Source organism: Leptopilina heterotoma, unplaced genomic scaffold (genome assembly GCF_015476425.1).
Source record: "Leptopilina heterotoma isolate Lh14 unplaced genomic scaffold, ASM1547642v1 Lhet_80, whole genome shotgun sequence".
Lineage (NCBI taxonomy): Eukaryota > Metazoa > Arthropoda > Insecta > Hymenoptera > Figitidae > Leptopilina > Leptopilina heterotoma.
The window spans coordinates 1,464,818-1,485,181 of record NW_025111181.1 but is presented as its reverse complement, the minus strand read 5'-3'; the positions used below and the strand labels follow the sequence as shown (position 1 = coordinate 1,485,181).

The 20,364-nt window shown below is 28.4% G+C and overlaps 1 protein-coding gene across 1 annotated transcript; it reads right to left on the bottom strand.

Moving 5' to 3' along the window:
- Positions 1–12,548: 12,548 nt before the first annotated feature.
- On the bottom strand, positions 12,549–17,433 carry LOC122511086 (segmentation protein Runt-like). Its single transcript, XM_043626130.1, has 4 exons — positions 16,796–17,433; positions 16,226–16,339; positions 14,343–14,450; positions 12,549–13,970 (listed from the first exon to the last, which is right to left on the bottom strand). Exons 1-4 carry the CDS (start codon positions 17,115–17,117, stop codon positions 13,534–13,536), a joined length of 981 nt encoding a protein of 326 aa, XP_043482065.1. The 5' UTR covers positions 17,118–17,433; the 3' UTR covers positions 12,549–13,533.
- Between the last annotated feature and the right edge of the window lie 2,931 nt (positions 17,434–20,364).

Below are 20,364 nucleotides of genomic sequence, written 5' to 3'. Positions count from 1 at the left end.
CACTTCCTCTCAGTTGATGAGTTCCGTTTTGTCACGATTGGACCCGTCCGGCGTGCACTCACAAGAATTCCAAAGGGATGACGAAAACAAAAAACCAAACACTTGAAATTCATCTCTTTTTATTGTTTCTATAAATTTCAGAAAACAAAAATAAAACAAAAAAAAAGAAATATATGAATTTTAAGTATTTTTTGTTTTTGTTTTTTTGTTTTCGGAACCTTGCACTTCTTGTACCAAAGTAATAAATAAAATTCTTGAATTTTAAACCCAAAAACCGCAAAAGTGAAAAATTGTAAATGAACTAACCAATTTTTGTAAAAATCAAAAAGAAAATAAGATATTCAGATGCTGGAGCCATAGAAAAGTATTTTTGAATTTCGAAAAAGGTCTATATATACAACTCTATATCGTTATAAAACAATTTTCTTAAAGTTTTATTCGACTTTTAGCCGCATGCAATGACCACAACTTTTACCTCAAAATTCAAGAAAAGAAATCTGGAGAAAGACCTCTCTCTCTCTCTCTCTTAGCCAGGGATGACAACTAGTACTTTATGGTTTTACATAGTTTTGTGCTAAAATTTTTCTTTCTCCTCCTTTTCCTTTTGGCACAGGAAAAAGGTATATGTTAGAGAGGAAACCCCTATCGTAAAATCAATACCCTAAAATTAAATTGTACCCCATAAAAGAGTCCCAAAAGTCAGAGGAGAAAACGGACTCAGTTTTATTATATATATAGAGACAAATTTTTGACGACGAAAAGTCAGAGTGAGTAAAATTTTTAAAATGGTCCCAGTGGTTTTATTAATGTACCAATAGATTTTTGTGGTTTATTACTTTTTACCCCCAAAAAAAAGGTAAAATTCACGTGGTATGTATTTGGAAATATTTTCTAATATTTTTCGTTATTTCTTAAAATTTTCTGTTTTATTTTTTATTTACTTCAATTATTTACAAATTTTTTTATAAATTCCTTCGCAATAATTCAATTATTTTTATAAATAATAAAAATTTTGTCAATTATTTTTATAAAAAATAAAAATTTGTCAATTATTTTCATAAAAAATAATTAAAAATTGTAGAAATAAATAATTGATTTGAAATGATGAAAATAATTTTGAAAAAGTTACTTTAATAATATTCTTATAATAAAAAACAATGATTTTATCACTCGGTCATTTTTAATTAGTATAAAACATGAAGAAATCGATCACTCCGAGTCTTTGACTCGGATCAATCGCTATCTTCCTGTTTTATAAAAATATTCTTATACGTTATTGAATTTAAAAAGATTTGAATTTGAATGTTTTGAAAAATTTTAATTGCCACGGAAAAATAATATTTAAATAATTATTTAAAAAAAAGTTATTGATGTTTTCGAATAATTTTACAATTAAAGAAATTCGTAAATAAATGTAACAGAACATTTTTTTAAGTAAAATTTTTTCCTTTATTTTCCAAAAATTTAATAAGTTTCAATTATTTCATTTTCAATTAAAATTTGTAATTGACAAATAGAATAGAATATGTAATGTTTCTTTTCGAAAAGAAAAGAATGAGTTTCTGAATAATATTGTTATTGAGAAATAAAAATGACGCATAAAATATTTCCTATTTCTTAATTATATTTTTTTAGAAAAATTAACAATTTTTTATTTTTTTATAAATAAAAAGGAGAAAAATTAGCATAATTTAGATCAGTCAAACGAAATTTGTTATAGAAGAAAGCATATAATAAACAAAATTTATTTGTTAATCATAATTTTTTTATATTTTCTAATTTCAAATATTGTTTTATTAAAAAACATGAAAAAATAGCTGCATTTTTTCGATCTGTCAAACAATATTTTTTAAAGAAAAAAAAAAAACAAAAAACAAAAGCATATTTACTTACTTCATTTTTTAAATAAAATTAGCAATTTTAAAAATAATAGGATTTAAAAATTCTTAATTCAAATATTTTTAAATATTTCAATTCTTCCGAGGAATTCAATTAAAATTGTTTTGAAAATAATTGAATTCCTGCGCAAAGAATTTTACTATTTGTAAAAATAATTGAAATCTTCGAAAAATTTATTAAAATTTTAAAAAATCACTGAATTTCTGTAAAGAATTTTACTAAAGATAAGTATATTTAAAATAAATGAATTCATCAGAAGAATTTTATTATTTTTTGAGAATAATTGAATTCTTTAAATTTTTTTGACGAATATATACTTAAAAATTGCATTGAAAGTAATTTGATTTACATGTAGTATTTCGTTAAATATTTTGAAAATAAGTGCGAATTATTATTAGCTAAAATTTTAAATTCTTCTTGAATTTGAATTGTATAAAAATTTTCGAAAATAATTAAATTCTTTCCTGATATTTTATTAAAATTTTGTTGAAAATAATTGAATTTTTGAAAAAAAATGTTACTATTTATAAAAATAATTGAATTTTTCTGAAGAATGTTATTATTTATATAAAAATAATTGAATTCTTGCGAAGAATTTTATGATTTATAAAAATAATTGAATTGTTTAGAAGGATTTTTAAAAATTTTAGAAAATAATTGAATTTTTGCACAGAATTTTACTGTTTATAAAAATGATTGAATTGTTGAGAAAAATTTTACGATTTATAAAAATAATTGAATTGTTTAGAAGGATTTATTAAAATTTTAGAAAATATATGAATTCTTTCATGAAATTTTAATAAATTTTTTTTTTTAAATAATTGAATTTTTGCACAGAATTTTACTGATGTTTATAAAAATAATTGAATTCATGCGAAGAATTTTACGAATTATGAAAATAATTGAATTGGTTAGAAGGATTTATTAAAATTTTAGGAAAGAAAATAAAAATAAAAATTAAGAATAATATTAATATTAAAAACAATAGTAACAATAATAATATATAATAATTAATAAAATAACAAAAATACAAATAATATTTAAATTAAATTTATTTTCTATCGAATGTCAATTTGTATAATCAATTCTCATTGTCTTCACACAGATTTAAAACCACCAAAGGGAGATTTAATATGTACACAATTGTTTTGTGTATATTAAATTGTAAGGGAAATAAACATTTTTTTCCCCTGGTAAATACAAAACTACAAAGTCAAGTATACACTCAAGTATTTAAAAAAGACGAAAAAGTATCTTCGTTACATTGCGACCACGATTGATAAGAACTTGGGAAATAATAAGCTACTTCCGAAAGAGAGAAAAAGAAGAGAGAGAAAAAAATCCTCTTCAACGGTAGACCCCCACTTTGAAAGAACCCCTCGTCGGTGGTAAACTCCGGAATAGAAATAATGTCATTTTCTTCACCAAAAAGAAGAGAACCCCAAGGAAACAGAAAAAGTTGTAAGAGGAGGAGAACAAAAAAAATGAAAGTTAAAAAATAAAAGTGTATGCATGGGAGAGAGAGAGAGGGGGAGAAATTGAGACGTTCGCACGCGACCTTTTTCTGACTTAACGAGCTGCTTTGCATCCCAATATACAATGTCGAACAAAACTTCGACCTCGTTATCGGTTATCGATCCAAGGAGTTTTACACCTGAGTTGTACATTAAAGAGTGTGGAAATAGAAGATATCGTGCGTGCCCCCTCCCGGTACTTTGTAATACTTTAGGTTTTGTTTTACAATATGAGCTTTTATCCCCCTCCCCTTTTGAAATATACTTTAAGTTCCGTTTTGCAATATGAGCTTATATCTTAAAATGCGTATTGAGTGGTTTCTAAGTGGAAAGAGCAATTTGTTTACCAGGAAAAATACTCATTTCTTTAATTTTTTTTTGCAATTTTCTTATAATATACAAGGAACAATTTTATTGAACATTCTTCAAGGAAACGGAGTGCGTGTCAATATTTCCGTATTGCTCAAAGTAGATCTAAAAATACACTCAAACGCCCTGTGTTGCCTACTATTTTAGAATTCGGAAAACCGATTTTTAGATTTAATTTCTAGTTCTAGAGTTTGGAATTTTTCGGGTTTAATTTCTTCTTTCAGTGAAAAGGAAATTTCAGTATTAATGTTCGTGACTGTAGGGTTAATAATAAGCTATTTGATTCATTAATTTAGTTAATTGACGATCTTTATAATTGTTGCGTATACTAAAAGAAAAGGTGTTGCGGAAATTTATCAGTTCTAGAAACAAAAACTCTTAGAACTTTCAGCCTTATGAACTAAAACTCTTATAGAGTTTGGAGCTCTAGAAACAAAAAATCTTAGAACTTTCAATCTTAGGAATTGGAACTCTTAGAACTTCCAGCATTAGGAACTAAAACTCTTAAAACTTCAAGAATTAAGAACTAAAAACTCTTAGATCTCCCAGACAACTTCCAGCCTTAGGATAAAAACTCTTAAATCTTCCAGCCTTAGAAACAAAACCTCTTAGAAATTCCAGTCTTAGGAATAAAAATATTTGAACTTCCAGCTTCAGAAACTGAACTCTTAAAACTTCCAACATTATAAATAAAAACTCTTAGAAATTCCAGAATTTGGAACTAATAATCTAAGAACTTCCAGGATAAAAACTCTTAAATCTTCCAGACTTAGAAACAAAACTTCTTATAAATTCCAGTCTTATAGGAATAAAAATATTAGAACATTCAGCCTTAGAAACTGAAACTCTTGAAACTTCCAGCTTTAGAAAGAAAAACGCTCTTAAAACTTCCAGCCTTAGGAATTTCCAGGAACTTAAGAACAAGACCTCTTAGTCAATCGAAGTAATGTAAAATCTTAAAACTTCTAGCCTTGGGAATAAAAAATATTAGAACTTTCAGCCTAAGGAATTGAAACTCATAAAACTTCCAGGCTTATGGACTAAAACTCTTAGAACTTTCAATCTTAAGAATTGAAACTCTTAGAACTTCCAGCATTAGAAACTAAAACTCTTAAAACTTCAAGAATTAAGAACTAAAAACTCTTAAATCTCCCAGACATCTTCCAGCCTTAGGATAAAAACTCTTAAATCTTCCAGCCTTAGAAACAAAACCTCTTAGAAATTCCAGTCTTAGGAATAAAAATATTAGAACATTCAGCCTTAGAAACTAAAACTCTTAAAACTTCCAACGTTAGAAATAAAAACTCTCAGAAATTCTAGAATGAGGAACTACAAATCTTAGAACTTCCAGCGTTAGGAACTAAAAATCTTAAAACTTACAGAAATAAGAACTTAAAATCTTGAAACTTCCAGCTTTAGAAACAAAAACTCTTAAAACTTCCAGCCTTAGGAATTTCCAGGAACTTAAGAATTAGACCTCTTAGTCAATCGAAGTAATGTAAAATCTTAAAACTTCTAGCCTTGGGAATAAAAAATATTAGAACTTTCAGCCTAAGGAATTGAAACTCATAAAACTTCCAGGCTTATGGACTAAAACTCTTAGAACTTTCAATCTTAAGAATTGAAACTCTTAGAACTTCCAGCATTAGAAACTAAAACTCTTAAAACTTCAAGAATTAAGAACTAAAAACTCTTAAATCTCCCAGACATCTTCCAGCCTTAGGATAAAAACTCTTAAATCTTCCAGCCTTAGAAACAAAACCTCTTAGAAATTCCAGTCTTAGGAATAAAAATATTAGAACATTCAGCCTTAGAAACTAAAACTCTTAAAACTTCCAACGTTAGAAATAAAAACTCTCAGAAATTCTAGAATGAGGAACTACAAATCTTAGAACTTCCAGCGTTAGGAACTAAAAATCTTAAAACTTACAGAAATAAGAACTTAAAATCTTGAAACTTCCAGCTTTAGAAACAAAAACTCTTAAAACTTCCAGCCTTAGGAATTTCCAGGAACTTAAGAATTAGACCTCTTAGTCAATCGAAGTAATGTAAAATCTTAAAACTTCTAGCCTTGGGAATAAAAAATATTAGAACTTTCAACCTAAGGAATTAAAACTCATGAAACTTCCAGGCTTAGGGACTAAAACGCTTAGAACTTCCAGGCTTAGGAACTACAACTTTTAGAACTTCTAGTCTTGAGAACTAAAAATTGTTAATACTTTTACTGTCTTACGAATTAAAAACCTTATAACTTCCAGCCTTATAAACGAAAACTCTTAAAACTTCCAGCCTTAGGAACTAAAACTCTTAGAGCTTAAAGTTTTAGAAACAAAAACTCTAGAAAATTACAGCCTTATAAACAAAATTTCTTAGAGTTTTCTGCCTTAGGAACTAAAACTCTTATAATTTGGAGCTTCTGAAACAAAAACTCTTTACACTTCCAACTTTAGGAACTAAAAATTTTAGGACTTTCAGCATCAGAAACTGAAACTCTTAACACTTTCAGCCTTACAAACTAAAACACTTAAAACTTCCAGCCTTGGAAACTAAAAATATTAGAACTTTCAGCCTTAGGAATTGAAACTCTTAAAACTTCGAGCCTTAGGAACAAAACCTCATAAAAATTCCATGATTAGATACTAAAACTCTTAAAACTTTCAATCTTATGAACTAATACTCTTAGAACTTCCAGAATTCAGAATTAAAAATCTTAGGACTTCCAGACAGACTTTTTGATTAATTTATTTTTTCTTAAAATTATATCTTATTTGTATTAAAACTATACTTTATTTCATAGACATGAAAAATGGCGCACTTTCAGAAGAATCATCAATATACAAGCTATTATTTAGCTATTCTGCTAAATTTTAATTAGAAATTAAATTTATAATTAAAATAAGAAGAGAACTGAAGAAAAGGTGTTGCGGAAATTATTTTAGCTAATAAATAAATTATTTATTGAATTTAATTTAATAAATTATTTATTTAATTATGTCTGCTTCTTAGACACCTTTCTTCAGTGCTCGTCTTTTCTGCAATTATATATTTATAGTAGCTGTTGCTATAATTTTTAATTCTATAATTGATTCATTTGAATTTTTGAAAAAAAACTACAATAGTTACTAGTTAAAACCACTAGTACACTACAAATACCACAAAAAAAGGAAAGAAAATTATTATCGTGATTGGAATTTTTTTTTCGGGTAAAATAAAAATGACGGGAACAAAAGAGGTCGCGAGTGCTACACTGTAATTTGTAAGGTATAAAAGTAACGAGCTCGCGTTTTATATAACGATTGCCAAGTGTGCGAGAGGAGTTTCTGTATAGTGTCTCTTTATATGTATATGTGTTTCTATATGTATGTGTTTTTTGTATGTGTTTCTGTATGTATTTGTTTTTATATATGTGTTTCTATATGTATTTGTGTTTATATATATATGTACGTAATTTTATATTTGTGTTTTTACATTCATATATGTAGGTGCATCTATGTATTTGAGTTTTTATATTTGTGTTTTTTTATACATATGTATAGGTGCTTCTATATGTGTTTTTCTAAATGTACGTGTTTCTATATACATGGATTACGCGAAAGTGAACGTGGACATTCGCAGAGGGCAGTGATAGTCTCTTTCGCATGCGTATATAGTTGATGTAGAACTGTGGTTGATGCGTTGTTGGACCATTCCCCTCATCCTCCTCATTCCTCGGGCGTCCAAATACCCGAGCGAATGGATTGACCAAGGGTTGAAGAGGAGGGGGGGCGAGGAGGAAGGATTACTAATTGTCTGAGCCCCTCACCCCGTAAACACCCCTCATCAACGCTGATTGCCTAACTCTAGGACCCTCAATCTCTCGCAAAACCAGTGCGCGCTACAGCGTCCTCGTGATCCTGAATCTGGTACAAAGATCTACGAGAATCACCCAACGCTGCTCGGCAGGTCATTCCCGTAACGAGCCTCGATGTTCGAGAGGTGCGAGATCTACTCAACGCATTTATTTTTATACTCTCTTAAATGAAATTATATATCTTCAATCGAGTATTTAATAATTCTGTATTTCTTCATGTGTATAGTGAATTATTAATTTAATTATGTTAATTTTTATTGTAATTTAATTTTTTATTCAAAATTCATAATTTTTTTTTATCGTTTCCCACTGCATCTCTACTGACTTAATTTATACTTAATTGTAATTTCTTGTATTTAGTTCTTAGACAGTTTAGACTCCAAACCCTAAGAACTTGATCTCATTAAATAAATAAAGCAACAAGTTCAGATAATAGTGCAACGAAGTTAGAGTGGAAAATAATAGAAACGAAACAATCATTAAGTAAAAAAAAAAAAATTGGTACAATTATTATATAAAATATATAAAAATAACTATAATAGAACGAAATAAGTGTTGTAGAAGGAAATTTTCAACGTAGATTGTGCAGAATGCGCGCGAGTGAAATAGACAGAGCGCGACCTCTCTTTTCTTCCCCCACTCTTTAAACCAGTTTCTACGAATTTCGAGGCGGAATTAACCGAACATCGTCCGGAAGAAACCGAATATATTGAAATAAAAGATATAACCTCTAATTTAATACCAAAAGTGCGTTTAAAAATGTATAATTACATAAAAATTATAAAGAAAATAAATTAATTATAATAATCTTATTCGTATTTCATTCTTTCATTCTGCAAAAATTCAATTATTTTTTTAAAAAAATTTTACTAAAATTTCACGAAAGAATTCAATTATTTTCTAAAATTTTAATAAATCCTTCTAAACAATTCAATTATTATTTTTATAAATCGTAAAATTCTTCGCAAGAATTAAATTATTTTTATATAAATAATTACATTCTTCAGAAGAATTAAATTATTTTTATAAACAGTAAGTTCTTTTTTCCAAAAATTCAATTATTTTTAACAAAATTTTAATAAAATTTCAGGAAAGAATTTAATTATTTTTCAAAATTTCCATACAATTCAATGTCAAGAAGAATTTAAAATTTCGTTTGACTGATCTTAATTACGCAAATTTTTCTCCATTTTATTTATAAAAAATAGAAAATTGTTAATTTTTATAAAAAATAATAATTAAAAAATAGGAAATATTTAGAGCAGTGCAAAATAATTCGAACCGAACTGTTCGAATTTTTTCGCCTAGTTCAAATGTCGAAAGTTCGACATTCGAGCTAATAAGCTTAGTTCGAATATCGAAAATCCGACATTCGAATTAGCCCTGTTCGAATGTCGAATATTCGACATTCGACATTTCTTAAACTTCAAAATTTTCTCTTCTCTTTTGTGGTATTTAGCTTCATTATTTTTGTGCTCTTGAAAAATATTTTACTTGTTCAATATTCTCTACTTTTTGGTAAAAAATCTAAAATTATCAAAAATTCGAAAAAATTCAAAAATCCGATTTTCTTAAAATTCAACATTTATTCTTTTCTTTTATGGAATTTAGCTACATTATTTTTGTGCTTTTGGAAAATACTTTACATATTAAATTGTCTCGACTCTTTGGTAAAAAATCTAAAATTATCAAAAATTCGAAAAAATTCAAAAATCCAATTTTCTTAAAATTCAATATTTTTCCTTCTCTTTTGTAGCATTTAGCTTCATTATTTTTGTGCTCTTGGAAAATACTTTACTTATTTAATAGTCTCGATTTTTTGGTAAAAAATCTAAAATTATCAAAAATTCGAAAAAATTCAAAAATCCGATTTTCTTAAAATTCAATATTTTTTCTTCTCTTTTGTAGCATTTAGCTTCATTGTTTTTGTGCTCTTAGAAAATACTTTACTTATTCAATAGTCTCGAATTTTTGGTAAAAAATCTAAAATTATCAAAAATTCGAAAAAATTCAAAAATCCGATTTTCTTAAAATTCAACATTTTCTCTTCTCTTTTGTAGCATTCGAGTCTTTAAGAAAATCCAAAATTTTCTACATCAATTTTTAATTAAATTTTTTTTTTTATAAAAAATTTTTTTTTTAAATTTAATAGCTCGAATAAAATCGAGAACTCGAAAATTTCGGGTACCCGAATTCATTCGAGTGCTCGAGTGAATTCGGGTACCCGAATGTTTCGGGTACTCGAAAACTTCGGGTACCCGATACATTGAGCCGATACAAAAATTTGAATTATAAATTTTCAAATTTTCTAATATTTCTAAAATTGCTAATTTTATTCTAAAAAGTTAGCCGCGTGCTTTAGCGCGCGAATTGTTGCAAGTTACTTAATAATAATTGAACTCCTAATAAAAATTATTTAATAATTAAATACGTAATTAAAATTAATTAACTAATAATTAAATACTAAAATTTAATTAACTAATAATTAAATACTAAAAATTAATTAATTAATAATTAAATACGTAAGTTAAAAAATTAATTAGTTAATAATAAAACACGTAGTTAAAATTAATTAAAAATGAAACACGTAGTTGAAATTAATTAATAAATATTTAAATAATTAAAAAAAATGAAAACAGTAAAAAGTATAATCAGAATATTTTTAATTACTTTACAATTTCATAAAATACAAAGTTACATACATAAACAATGATTCATTATTATATCATTTTTGTAAATAAAATTTTCCCTCGTTTTATATAACTTGATTACAATTTTCAGTATTTCCCAATTTACTAAACTAATTTTAACATATTCGATAAATCGATTTTTACTTCCTATGCGTAAACAATTTATTAGAGACAGTTTACATAAATAATATATAGATTCACCAAAAATAAAGAGGAATTCTTTCCATTTTCAACAAAGCACACGTGAATTTTAATTATTGCAAATTTTTATTAATTTACAATATATTCTTCTCTTGCAAATACGTTTACATATTGGACATTATTAAAATATTATATTTTTTTATTGTAATATTATTTACATTTTCAATTATTTTTTCGAGAAGAAAAATAATTTTCTAAAAATAAATCTTGAATAAAGTGAACTAATAAATATTTCTTAAGTAAATAAATAAAATATCTTTTATTAAATTAAAATAATATTAAAAATTCATTAAAGAAAAATATCATGAAAACTGGTAGGTAAAAATTGTTAATTTTTTTTGCAAATTGGTGAATATTTTTTTTTACAACTAGCATTTTTAGGTGTATTTTCTACTGGGTGAAAAAGTCGAATATTCGACATATATACAGAATGGCAGGACTGATTTTTTTTTTTTTTTATCAAGCGCAACTATGACTCAATTATACGTTTGCGATTCTTTGGGCAAACATTAGTTAGCGTTTGAGTGGTGCAAACGTGGATTGGCTAGGATCGGTTTGGGTCATGTGGCGACCCTTCACGGTTGCTTGGCTCCGTTGTCTACTTGTCAACGAAAAACCCCTAAAGCTGGGTGTCAATGCGGTTCTCATTTCTTTGTCTCATCCAATAAATCCAACTGTTCGCTGGAAAAAAATTTTTTCCATTGCGAAATAACCCTTTTTTTTGCGTAACGAATAAAAATTCAGTGCATGAATTTAAAAAAAAATATTTTTAATTTAATGTTTATTGTTTCAATAACTATTTTTTTTTTTGTTATTACTTTATTTTTTTTATTTTCTATTTCTTATTATGTATTTAATTTATTTTTCCTTCTTTTTCTTTATTATTTACTTTACTTTTTTTCTCTTTCTTATTATTTACTTTATTTTTCCTTCGTTTTCTTTATTATTTACTTTACTTTTTTTCTATTTCTTATTATTTACTTTATTTTTCTTTCTTTTTTTTATTATTTACTTTACTTTTCCTTCTTTTTCTTTATTATTATTTATTTTCTTTTTCTGCCTTTTTTCTCTTTTTTAAAGAAAAAGTTAAAAGATTAAACATTTTTCTTCTTTTTTCGCCCTTTTTCTCTTGTTTGAAGAAAAAATAAAAAGATTAAAGATTTTTTTCCTTTTTTGCCTTTATTTCTCCCGTTTAAAGAATAAGTTAAAAAGATTAAAAAATAAGAAAATATTGAAAGTAATAGAAAGACAAATAAGATCAAAGTAGAAAAAAAGAAAGCAATGCAACAAGAGTATAATTATGAAATAAACCTTTGATAATAAAATCTTCTTTTACTTGTGATTTTATTTTTTCTTTTTTGTTTCTGTTTGACCCGTTTTTACCCCCATTAATTCGAGATGCGTTTGATGTTCGATAAAGAATCCCACAAAGAATCGTGACTTGAGAGTTGAGAACCAGTGGCAAAGATATATTCTCTATAGGTACTAATACAGATCTCACGCATTCTCTTCCGATATATAAACCATTCTGTTCACTGTGTTCCCCTTGTATGGGAAGAAACACATAGACGCTAGAAGCTCAAACGACTGTGGCATGCAGCCATTCAGATTTAAATCGCGACAAAAAAAAAAAAAAAAAAAAAATATGAATCCCCTACTTGCAGTGGCACGAAACGCTGTTTCAATCTCTTTCATCGCCTCTGTGTCCCCCTTCGTATTATTTATATAATAAGAGCAAGATTTCATTTCGAAACCAACTTATTTTCTTGAATTAAAATATTTCTCTCTTTATTTCAATATATTAAGTCTCAACTCGACTAAAACTCAACAACAATTTTTCTCTAAAAGTTTTCCATCATTTACCCAAAAATTAAAAGCTTCCAAATTTTTTTCGATATTGATCCTAAATCGATTTTTTCTCAACTTATTTTTTTTTAAAATCCCAATTGTTTTCAAAAACTCTTAAAATTGCTGAAAGAATAAAAAAATTAAAAGGTTTTTTTAGAATGAAAAAATTGAGGTTCATTTGTTTGACATATATTTATTTTCTCCCATCTCTATTTATATTCTCTTTACATTAAATTAAATCTCTGACTTATATGGACGCTAATTACAATAATCTCTGTTTGCACTCTCTCTTCCCAGTTTTACTCTCTCTCTCTCACGTATACGCTTTTATTTTTTTCTCTTATTTACACATATATATATATAATATATCTTATTGTCCACGAATTTATTTACAAATATTTACAATACACTATATTCTATACCAAAAAATGTCAATTCATCACAAAAATTTATCATCACCATTCTTCGTAAAACCGAAGATAATCACTGTTTAAACAAAAGACTTCACTTCGAAATCTAATTTTTTTCTTTCTTTAATTTCAATTTTCATATTTAATATTTACTTCTTCTTGACACTGTTTTCTTGAAATAACAATTTCTTTTTCGTATCAAACTGATACTAAAGTTGATGAAATTGGCTTTTGCTTAAATTTACTGCCAAAAATTTGGATCAATTTTTGATGAATCAAATTGATACTAAAGAGATACTAAAGATCAAATTGGGTCGAATTTGCTGAGGAAAATTTGGATCAAGTTTTGCTGAATCAAATTGATTACCAAAGTGGATGAAATTATCAGCAAATTGTTTCAAAGCTGCCAAAAATTTGGATCAAAATGGATCATAAATTGATACTAAAGTAGATGAAATTGGGTCAAATTTTTGATGAATCAAATTGATACTAAAATGGATCGAATCAACTTGAATTTGCTGCCAAAAATTTGGATTAATTTTCGATTATGTATTAGATCCATATATTTGATGACAACTGGTTGTAATTCAATACAGTGGGGAAAACAATGATAGTCGAAAAGATTAAACAGTGGGACCAACAACGCCAGGCGTTGTTTCATAACTTTTTATAATATATCACTAGCCTTGTGTTTTCTATTTTTTTCGAAATCGTTCAGTTCATCCTGGATCCTGGGGAAAATTTATCGACTCCTAGTAGGGCCTCCAGACTGGTTTTGGTGCTTGTGGTGATGATGATGTGATTTTTGTTGGCGATGAACTTCTTTTATTTAGTCGATGACTGATGAGGGCAATTGGTGCTTTAAGATCGTTTCTCGTGCCTTCGGGTTTTTTTGGTAAAGTTCTTTCGGGTGACGATGACGACGGCGTCAGTGGCGTCACTGGTGGTAGGGTGTTGAGCCTAATTGGCACGAAGGCACTTCGCACTTCCTCGGCTGCCGATTCACTTCCACTGTCACTTGGACTTCTTGGCGGTGTTCTCGATGGACTGTTTGGCAGCATTAATGTTGTCGTCTTCGGTGGCATCTGTGGGTACTCGTACTTAACTGGGTCCACAAATGGATAGGTTGGCATCACTGTTGATGTGAAGCTTGGTGCGAATATGTCCGTATGGGGCATTGGTATCGTTCCTGGAAAGAGAAAAATTACATTTAGTTTCTTCCTTTCTTTCTTCAGTGTTGTTTTTGGTTCTGTTTCTGTTTGTGTTTTAGAACGAAAACTAAAAACAAAAACCCAATCAAAAACTTACGTTTTTGATTGTGTTTTTGTTTTTAGTTTTCATTAGTTCGGTTTTTTGCTATAGTTTTAGCAGAGGAAGGGAAAAATTAGTTTTGGGGAGGAAGGTTAAGTCGCATTGTTGTTCTAGAAGAAAGGATAGGCTGCTAGGGGAGAGATGAGAATTCACCCTCGGTCCAGTGCATGAATCATCATCGAAGGCTTTCGAATCAATATGAGACTTTTGGGACTCTAGGATTAGGGGGAGTTTTTTTCGAAATGCTTACCTTTGACGAGGGCTGGATGAGGCAGGTGCCAGGCGTGACCAAGATAGGCAGCGTCCAACCATGGATTCAAGAGTCCAAGTCCTGGAAATCCGGGTCCATATTGATAGTCTGTAAAATAAAATGAAGAGACTACTTTAATATAATAAAGATCTTCGAAGACGAAATTAGATTTATTGCGGTTTTACTACCGACACTGACGCGCGGTTGAGTGTATTCGATATTTTCTACTATGTCCTATATTAATAGACACTCATCGCGACTACTGCTAATCTTAACCTTACTAAAAAAATTATTAAAAGCTTCAATCCGGAAGAAGGAAAATTATAATAAATACAAATGTTTGTTGGATGTAAATGAAACTCATCATCGTGTAAAGAATAGTTTTTCGTCTCTCATCTCAAATTCAAAAAGTTTACGTTCCTTTTTTTCTCGTTTCAAGATTATACGACTGAAGAAAGACTGCGAGGTGCACACATGCTACCGCCATATGTGGCGTGATAAACAAACGCATTTAAACGCGGCGGCGTCTTTTGCGCGAACTCATACTCTCGCGAGAGCGTGTTACTAACCAATAAACACAATTTTTAGTGTTCAATCGACCAATTGGAAAGCGTGCTTAGGAAAATAATTCACAAACTTAAAAAGATACCGCCTCGTTTAATGAGTGCCTCTGAAACTCTGCCAAGTGTTCCCCTTTTTTTATTGTGTAATAACCAACCGGAGGTGTGAAATTTTATAAACAAAATTTTTATTCCCATTTTTATTAAATTATTTTTTTATCAGTTCTAGTACAAATGGGCAAAAATGGGTATTTTTAATATACAGTACAAATGGGAAAAAATGGTCAAATTTCTATTTTTCTCTACTCTTTTTTATTTCGGTATAAATAGGCAAAAATATAATAAACAATAAAAGTAATAACAAAACTAGAAAAGAAAAATGAACTAGTAGTGGGAGTAAAAACAAATAGAGAAGAAAAATGAAGTAATAATAATAAATAATTTTTGTATAATAAAAAATGGAGAAGAAAAATGAAATAATAATAAATTATTTTTTAAAAATAATAAATAGTGGGAGTGTTAATAAATACCAAGAGGAGAAGAATGAAGTAATCAGAAATGTAAATATTCGTTTCGGAAAAAAGTGATTTGTTGAATTTGCAGTTAATCATGATCAAGGGGATATATATGTGAGCGAACGTGTGTGTAAATAAAGGAGAGAAAGCTCATGAGTTGAGGAGAGACAGCAGCGTTTGTGAACACCAACCTCTGACCACCGCGGCTGGCGGTTTGAGGTCCGCCAGCTATATACCGGATTATTAAACGTCGTGAAGCTTCCAACACCCGTTTGCGGATTCTCGGGTGGTCACACAGTTTCCAATTTCGCCGTTTCTTGCAAGATTTTAAAGCTCTTTTTTCCACTCTCAAAAAAAATTTTTAGTAACTATTTTTAATTTTAATCTCGACTCTAGCTTCGATTTTAATTCTAACTTCAATTTTGGTTTCAATTTCAATTTTCGTTTCAAATTCAATTCTAGCTTCAATTTTGGTTTCAATTTCAATTTTAAGTTCAATTTTAGCTTCAAATTCAATTTCGGTTTCGATTTTAACTTCGATTTTAATTTTAATTTCAATTTTAAGTTCAATTATATTCCAAAGACTGTATCCCTATGAGTTTTTGTACCAAACGTTAAAATTTTTAACATTTATGTCGAATTGTACAAAAATATGTTAATTTCGGGTCAAATACGGTCCATTTGGGTTAATAAATACAATTTCGGGGTAAAAATGTAAAATTAAGGGAAAATGACCCCTAATGAAGACTTTAAAGAAAAAAAAAAGGTTTTCGAGGGCAAATTTTTGAAAAATGGATCATCAACTTACTTGACTTGGAGCGTGGTTCCCTTGGTCCATCGACAGTGACTTTGATGGCTTTCGTGTACGTTGCCACTTGGAAAGGCACCGTGCTGATTTGTATTGTGAGGGAAAACGATTTTCCTGAAAGCAAAGCAAACGAATCTTTGTTAGACACACTCTTCGAGGAGAGAGAAAAAAAATGCAACCAAATTCCATCATCATTCTTGTAATTTTCCAAGAAAGAATTTCTTTTCGCAACATGTGACTCATAAATTCCTTGTACTACTCATTACTTTTTGGAAAATTTAATCTCACTTGAGAAAAAAATTTTCGGACAAAAAATAGACCGAATTTTTGATAAAATTAGGCGAAACGTAAGCAAACGGGCGAAAATAGGCACTTTTGCCTACTTTGTTTATTTAGTAGGTACAAGTTTCTACTTTTGTCCATTTTTTGTTTATTTTCGCCAATTGTTTAGTTTAATTAAGTAAGTAAGTTAAAGCAGTTGAAAATATTAATTTAAAACAATTTCTATTGATTTTAAAGTCTTTAAGATGAAAGAATTGATGATTTTTGAGGAAAATTGATGACACACACCTCTTCCACTGCGGCCGACAAATCGAAGATCGTTAAATTTTGCAACTTGATTTTTCATGACTGCCGTGCAATTTCTAAGTTCGCCGCAGCAATTTTCATCATTTCCAGCACGAATAGTGACGATGGTACCGTCGGTGACCTCATCAAGTGCAACGACCTTGAAGGCCACTGGCAAAGACTTATTAGACCTCCAATGGGTGGGCAAAACGCTGCAGAGAATTGCGGGACTTCCGGTCTGCACTAAATCACCATGGCAAGCTCTAAGTGCATCGTGGATGGCGCTGAAGCTCTCCATCCCGATTGGTCCTTCCGGTAAATGCATCCTATGGCGCGAATTTGCACAAATAAAATCACCAAAAGTTCACGATTCAATCAAAATAAACTGTAAATCCAGTAAACACTTGTTTTTTTGTTCTCAAGAATCAATTTCACTATCACTAATAACACATTCCGATTTTCTTTTTTTCAAAAAGAACAATTTTTTCGAAAAAAAAAGGAAATCAAAAAAAAAGAAAAATTTAGCAAAGAAATGTTTGCTAATTTTGTGGAAATTCTTTTTTTTGAAAAGTTGGAAGTAACTTGAGAGAAGGCAAAAGGGGAAGACAAAAATGTGAACCGATACACGCTCTCGATGCCGGCTGAGCGGATTCTAGTTTTTCGTGGCTGGAGCCACAGCTATTTAGAGGGGATTTTTCTCCCCTCCAATTTTTCCGGAGCCCCACCCAGACACGACGCGCCGACCAATGAGGACGGTGGTCGTGTTGTGGCCTCCGCGGCTGGCCGCCTTCACCCCTAACCCAAGGCTTAGGTACTGCTTCCTCGCGAAGGGTTGCTTGGAAAGGTGGCTTGTGCCAAAGCCCGTGTTCCTTCTGCCTCCACCTTCGTTGTGTTTTGCCTTCTTCGTACCCTATTGCCTGGTGCTGCATGAACCACGCGACGCTACCGTGGATCGCGCACGTGTTCCGAAACCAACACTCTTATGATACACAGCATGCCGTCGGATTACTTCCTTTCATAGAGAGTTTCTTCACTTCTCTCTCTCTCTCTCTCTTTCTTCATCATTACTTTCATTCCCACCTTGTGTGATGCATCATGTGTCATCAATTTCCAAAACATTTGGATTTTTATTTGACAGAAGAACCATATGCAACTTCCGAACTTGATTTTAATCTTTGAGTTCTGTTATGATCAATGCAAGATTGATGATGATGATGATGATTTGCATGTTATGATCTCTATAAATAGACAGGCAAAGACCTTTCTTCTTCATCATCATCTTAATGCAAAAACATTAAAACCTTACATTTCTGCTATGTAAAATAAAAACCTAATACGAAGTTCATATAACCAAATCACAACCGTACGAAAAATGGGGTTTTACTTCAGATTTATTTGTATAGTATAGTAATTTTTTTCAGTAATTTTTAGTAATTTTACTTTAGATAGCAGATTTTTGCAACTTTTGGAAAAGCTTCCCAAAGATTTTTAATATGCTGCACAGAAAAGTAGATTTAAATCTAATCCTTTTTTATTTCTACAAGATTGGGATTAATTAGCATAGATGATCATTCGAACAAGAAGTTTATTCCCTCTTTTTTGAATGATCATCGATTCCTAAATCCAAATATTCTTCCAAGAAAAGTTTATACCATTTGCAAAATATGTAATTTAAGATTTTTGAAAAAAGTCGGAAAATTAACATACTGAAAAGTGGATTTTAATTTATGAGTTCCTCTTTGATTATGCGACAAGATTCTTAACAATTATAAACTATAAGATCATTGGAATAAAAATAAAGTTTCGTTTCAAATTGTACTAAATCGAAAATTTTTGACAATAAAAGTTTTTTGTAGCATCTGCAAAAGATGCAGTTTGAGAGTTTTAATATAGAATTTAGACGAAACGAGCAAAAAAATTTATTTCGATTTATGAGTCAATTTCCAGGGTCGCCAGTAAAGTCAGGGAAATGTCAGTAAAACAAAATTTTTGTCAGTAAAGTAAGGGAAATGTCAAGAAAAAAAATTGTTTGTCAGGAAAATTAAGAAAATTGAGATTTTTTTCGACTTTAAAAAATTGCGATTTCCTCGACTTTTATCTTTCGAATATTGCAACAAAGTATCATATTTTTTAGTATTAAATTATGTAACGCTATCATTTCAATTTTTTATAGTGCGAAAAATAAATAAACAAATCTTTCAAAAATTATTTTTGAATTATTTTTCTATTTAAATTTTTGAAATATATATACGCAATTAACAAGATTTTAAATAATTGAAATTTAGTAAAATTGAATTGAAAATAATTGATTTCTTTTCAAGTATTATTATTAAAATTTTTGAAAATCAACTTTTAAAGAAATTTAATTGCAAATTTTGTGAAAATAATTTAATTATTCTCAAAAAAATTAAATGAAAAATCTGCAAGTGTAAATTTATGAAATTGAAAATTAATAAAAACTAGCTTCGAGAAATTATTTTATAAAAAAATTTTTTTAAAAAAGTAATTCTTACAATTTTCATTCATTCTAAATTTTTAAAATTCAATGATTTTCAATATTTTCAAAAATATAATTCCGAAAATTCAAATACGTAGGTACAAAAAATAATACAAACATTAAAATTTTTTTATAATTATTTTTAACAGTTTGGAGAAAACAATCATTGTAAAAATTTTTAATTTAAATTTTTGAAAAAATTACTTGGACTTTTTTTGAAATTATACATAAATTCTTTTAAAAAATTCAATTTTTTTTTGAAAACTTACATTAGAATATTTCAAAAACAAATTCTTCGAATTGTTTTATCATAATTTTTTAAGATTTATATATCTACGAACAAAGTAAATTATGTTTTAAAATTTACTTCTTTAGATCCTTATTAAAATTTCGGAAAAATTATGTTTATATTTGTAATTAAAATTTTTCAAAAATTTGATTCTTTATTGTATATTTTTCAAAAATTCAATTATTTTTAAAAGATTTTGTCAAATTACAATTATTTTTAAACGATTTTACCAGAATTCAATTGTTTTAAAAAGATTTTATTACAATTATTTTTAAAAGATTTTACCAAAGTTCAATATTATGTTTGGAAATTTTTTAATTGTATATGGATTTGAAAATATTTAAAAAAAATTAATTTTAAGAGTTTCGTAATATTATAATTTTTTAAAAATATTATACCTTAATAACTTAAAAAAAAATATGGACAATAATTATAATTACAAGATATAATATTTTTGTTGGAACACTGAAATAAATAAACAACTTTTTCGACATTTTTTGTAAATTTTTAATGAACTGAAGCGACTTTTTTTGTGTCTTAAAGTCGATTCGAGGCCTGCATTTAAAAATTTGTAATTTAAGATTTTCTAAAAAAGTCGTTTCGTTTTTGCGGTTGCAAAATCGAAAATCATGATCGAATCAAAAGTGTTGCGAAGCATAATATTTCGATATTTATAGAATCGATCTTTAGAAAAACTGTGTTCGAAATAATAAATAAATAAAACTCTTAAGAGTTTATATGAGTTTTCCTAAGAAAAACGAATTCTATTTTAATTATTTTAAAAAT

What these genes read in the sequence shown, in the direction of transcription:
- LOC122511086 (XM_043626130.1), bottom strand. Translation starts at nt 17,117, where the DNA reads ATGCATTTACCGGAAGGACCAATCGGGATGGAGAGCTTCAGCGCCATC. An exon ending in TGTCGGCCGCAGTGGAAGAG is followed by an intron (nt 16,340 to 16,795) that starts GTGTGTGTCATC and finishes CTTTGCTTTCAG; the next exon opens with GAAAATCGTTTTCCCTCACA. An exon ending in GGAACCACGCTCCAAGTCAA is followed by an intron (nt 14,451 to 16,225) that starts GTAAGTTGATGA and finishes TTTATTTTACAG; the next exon opens with ACTATCAATATGGACCCGGA.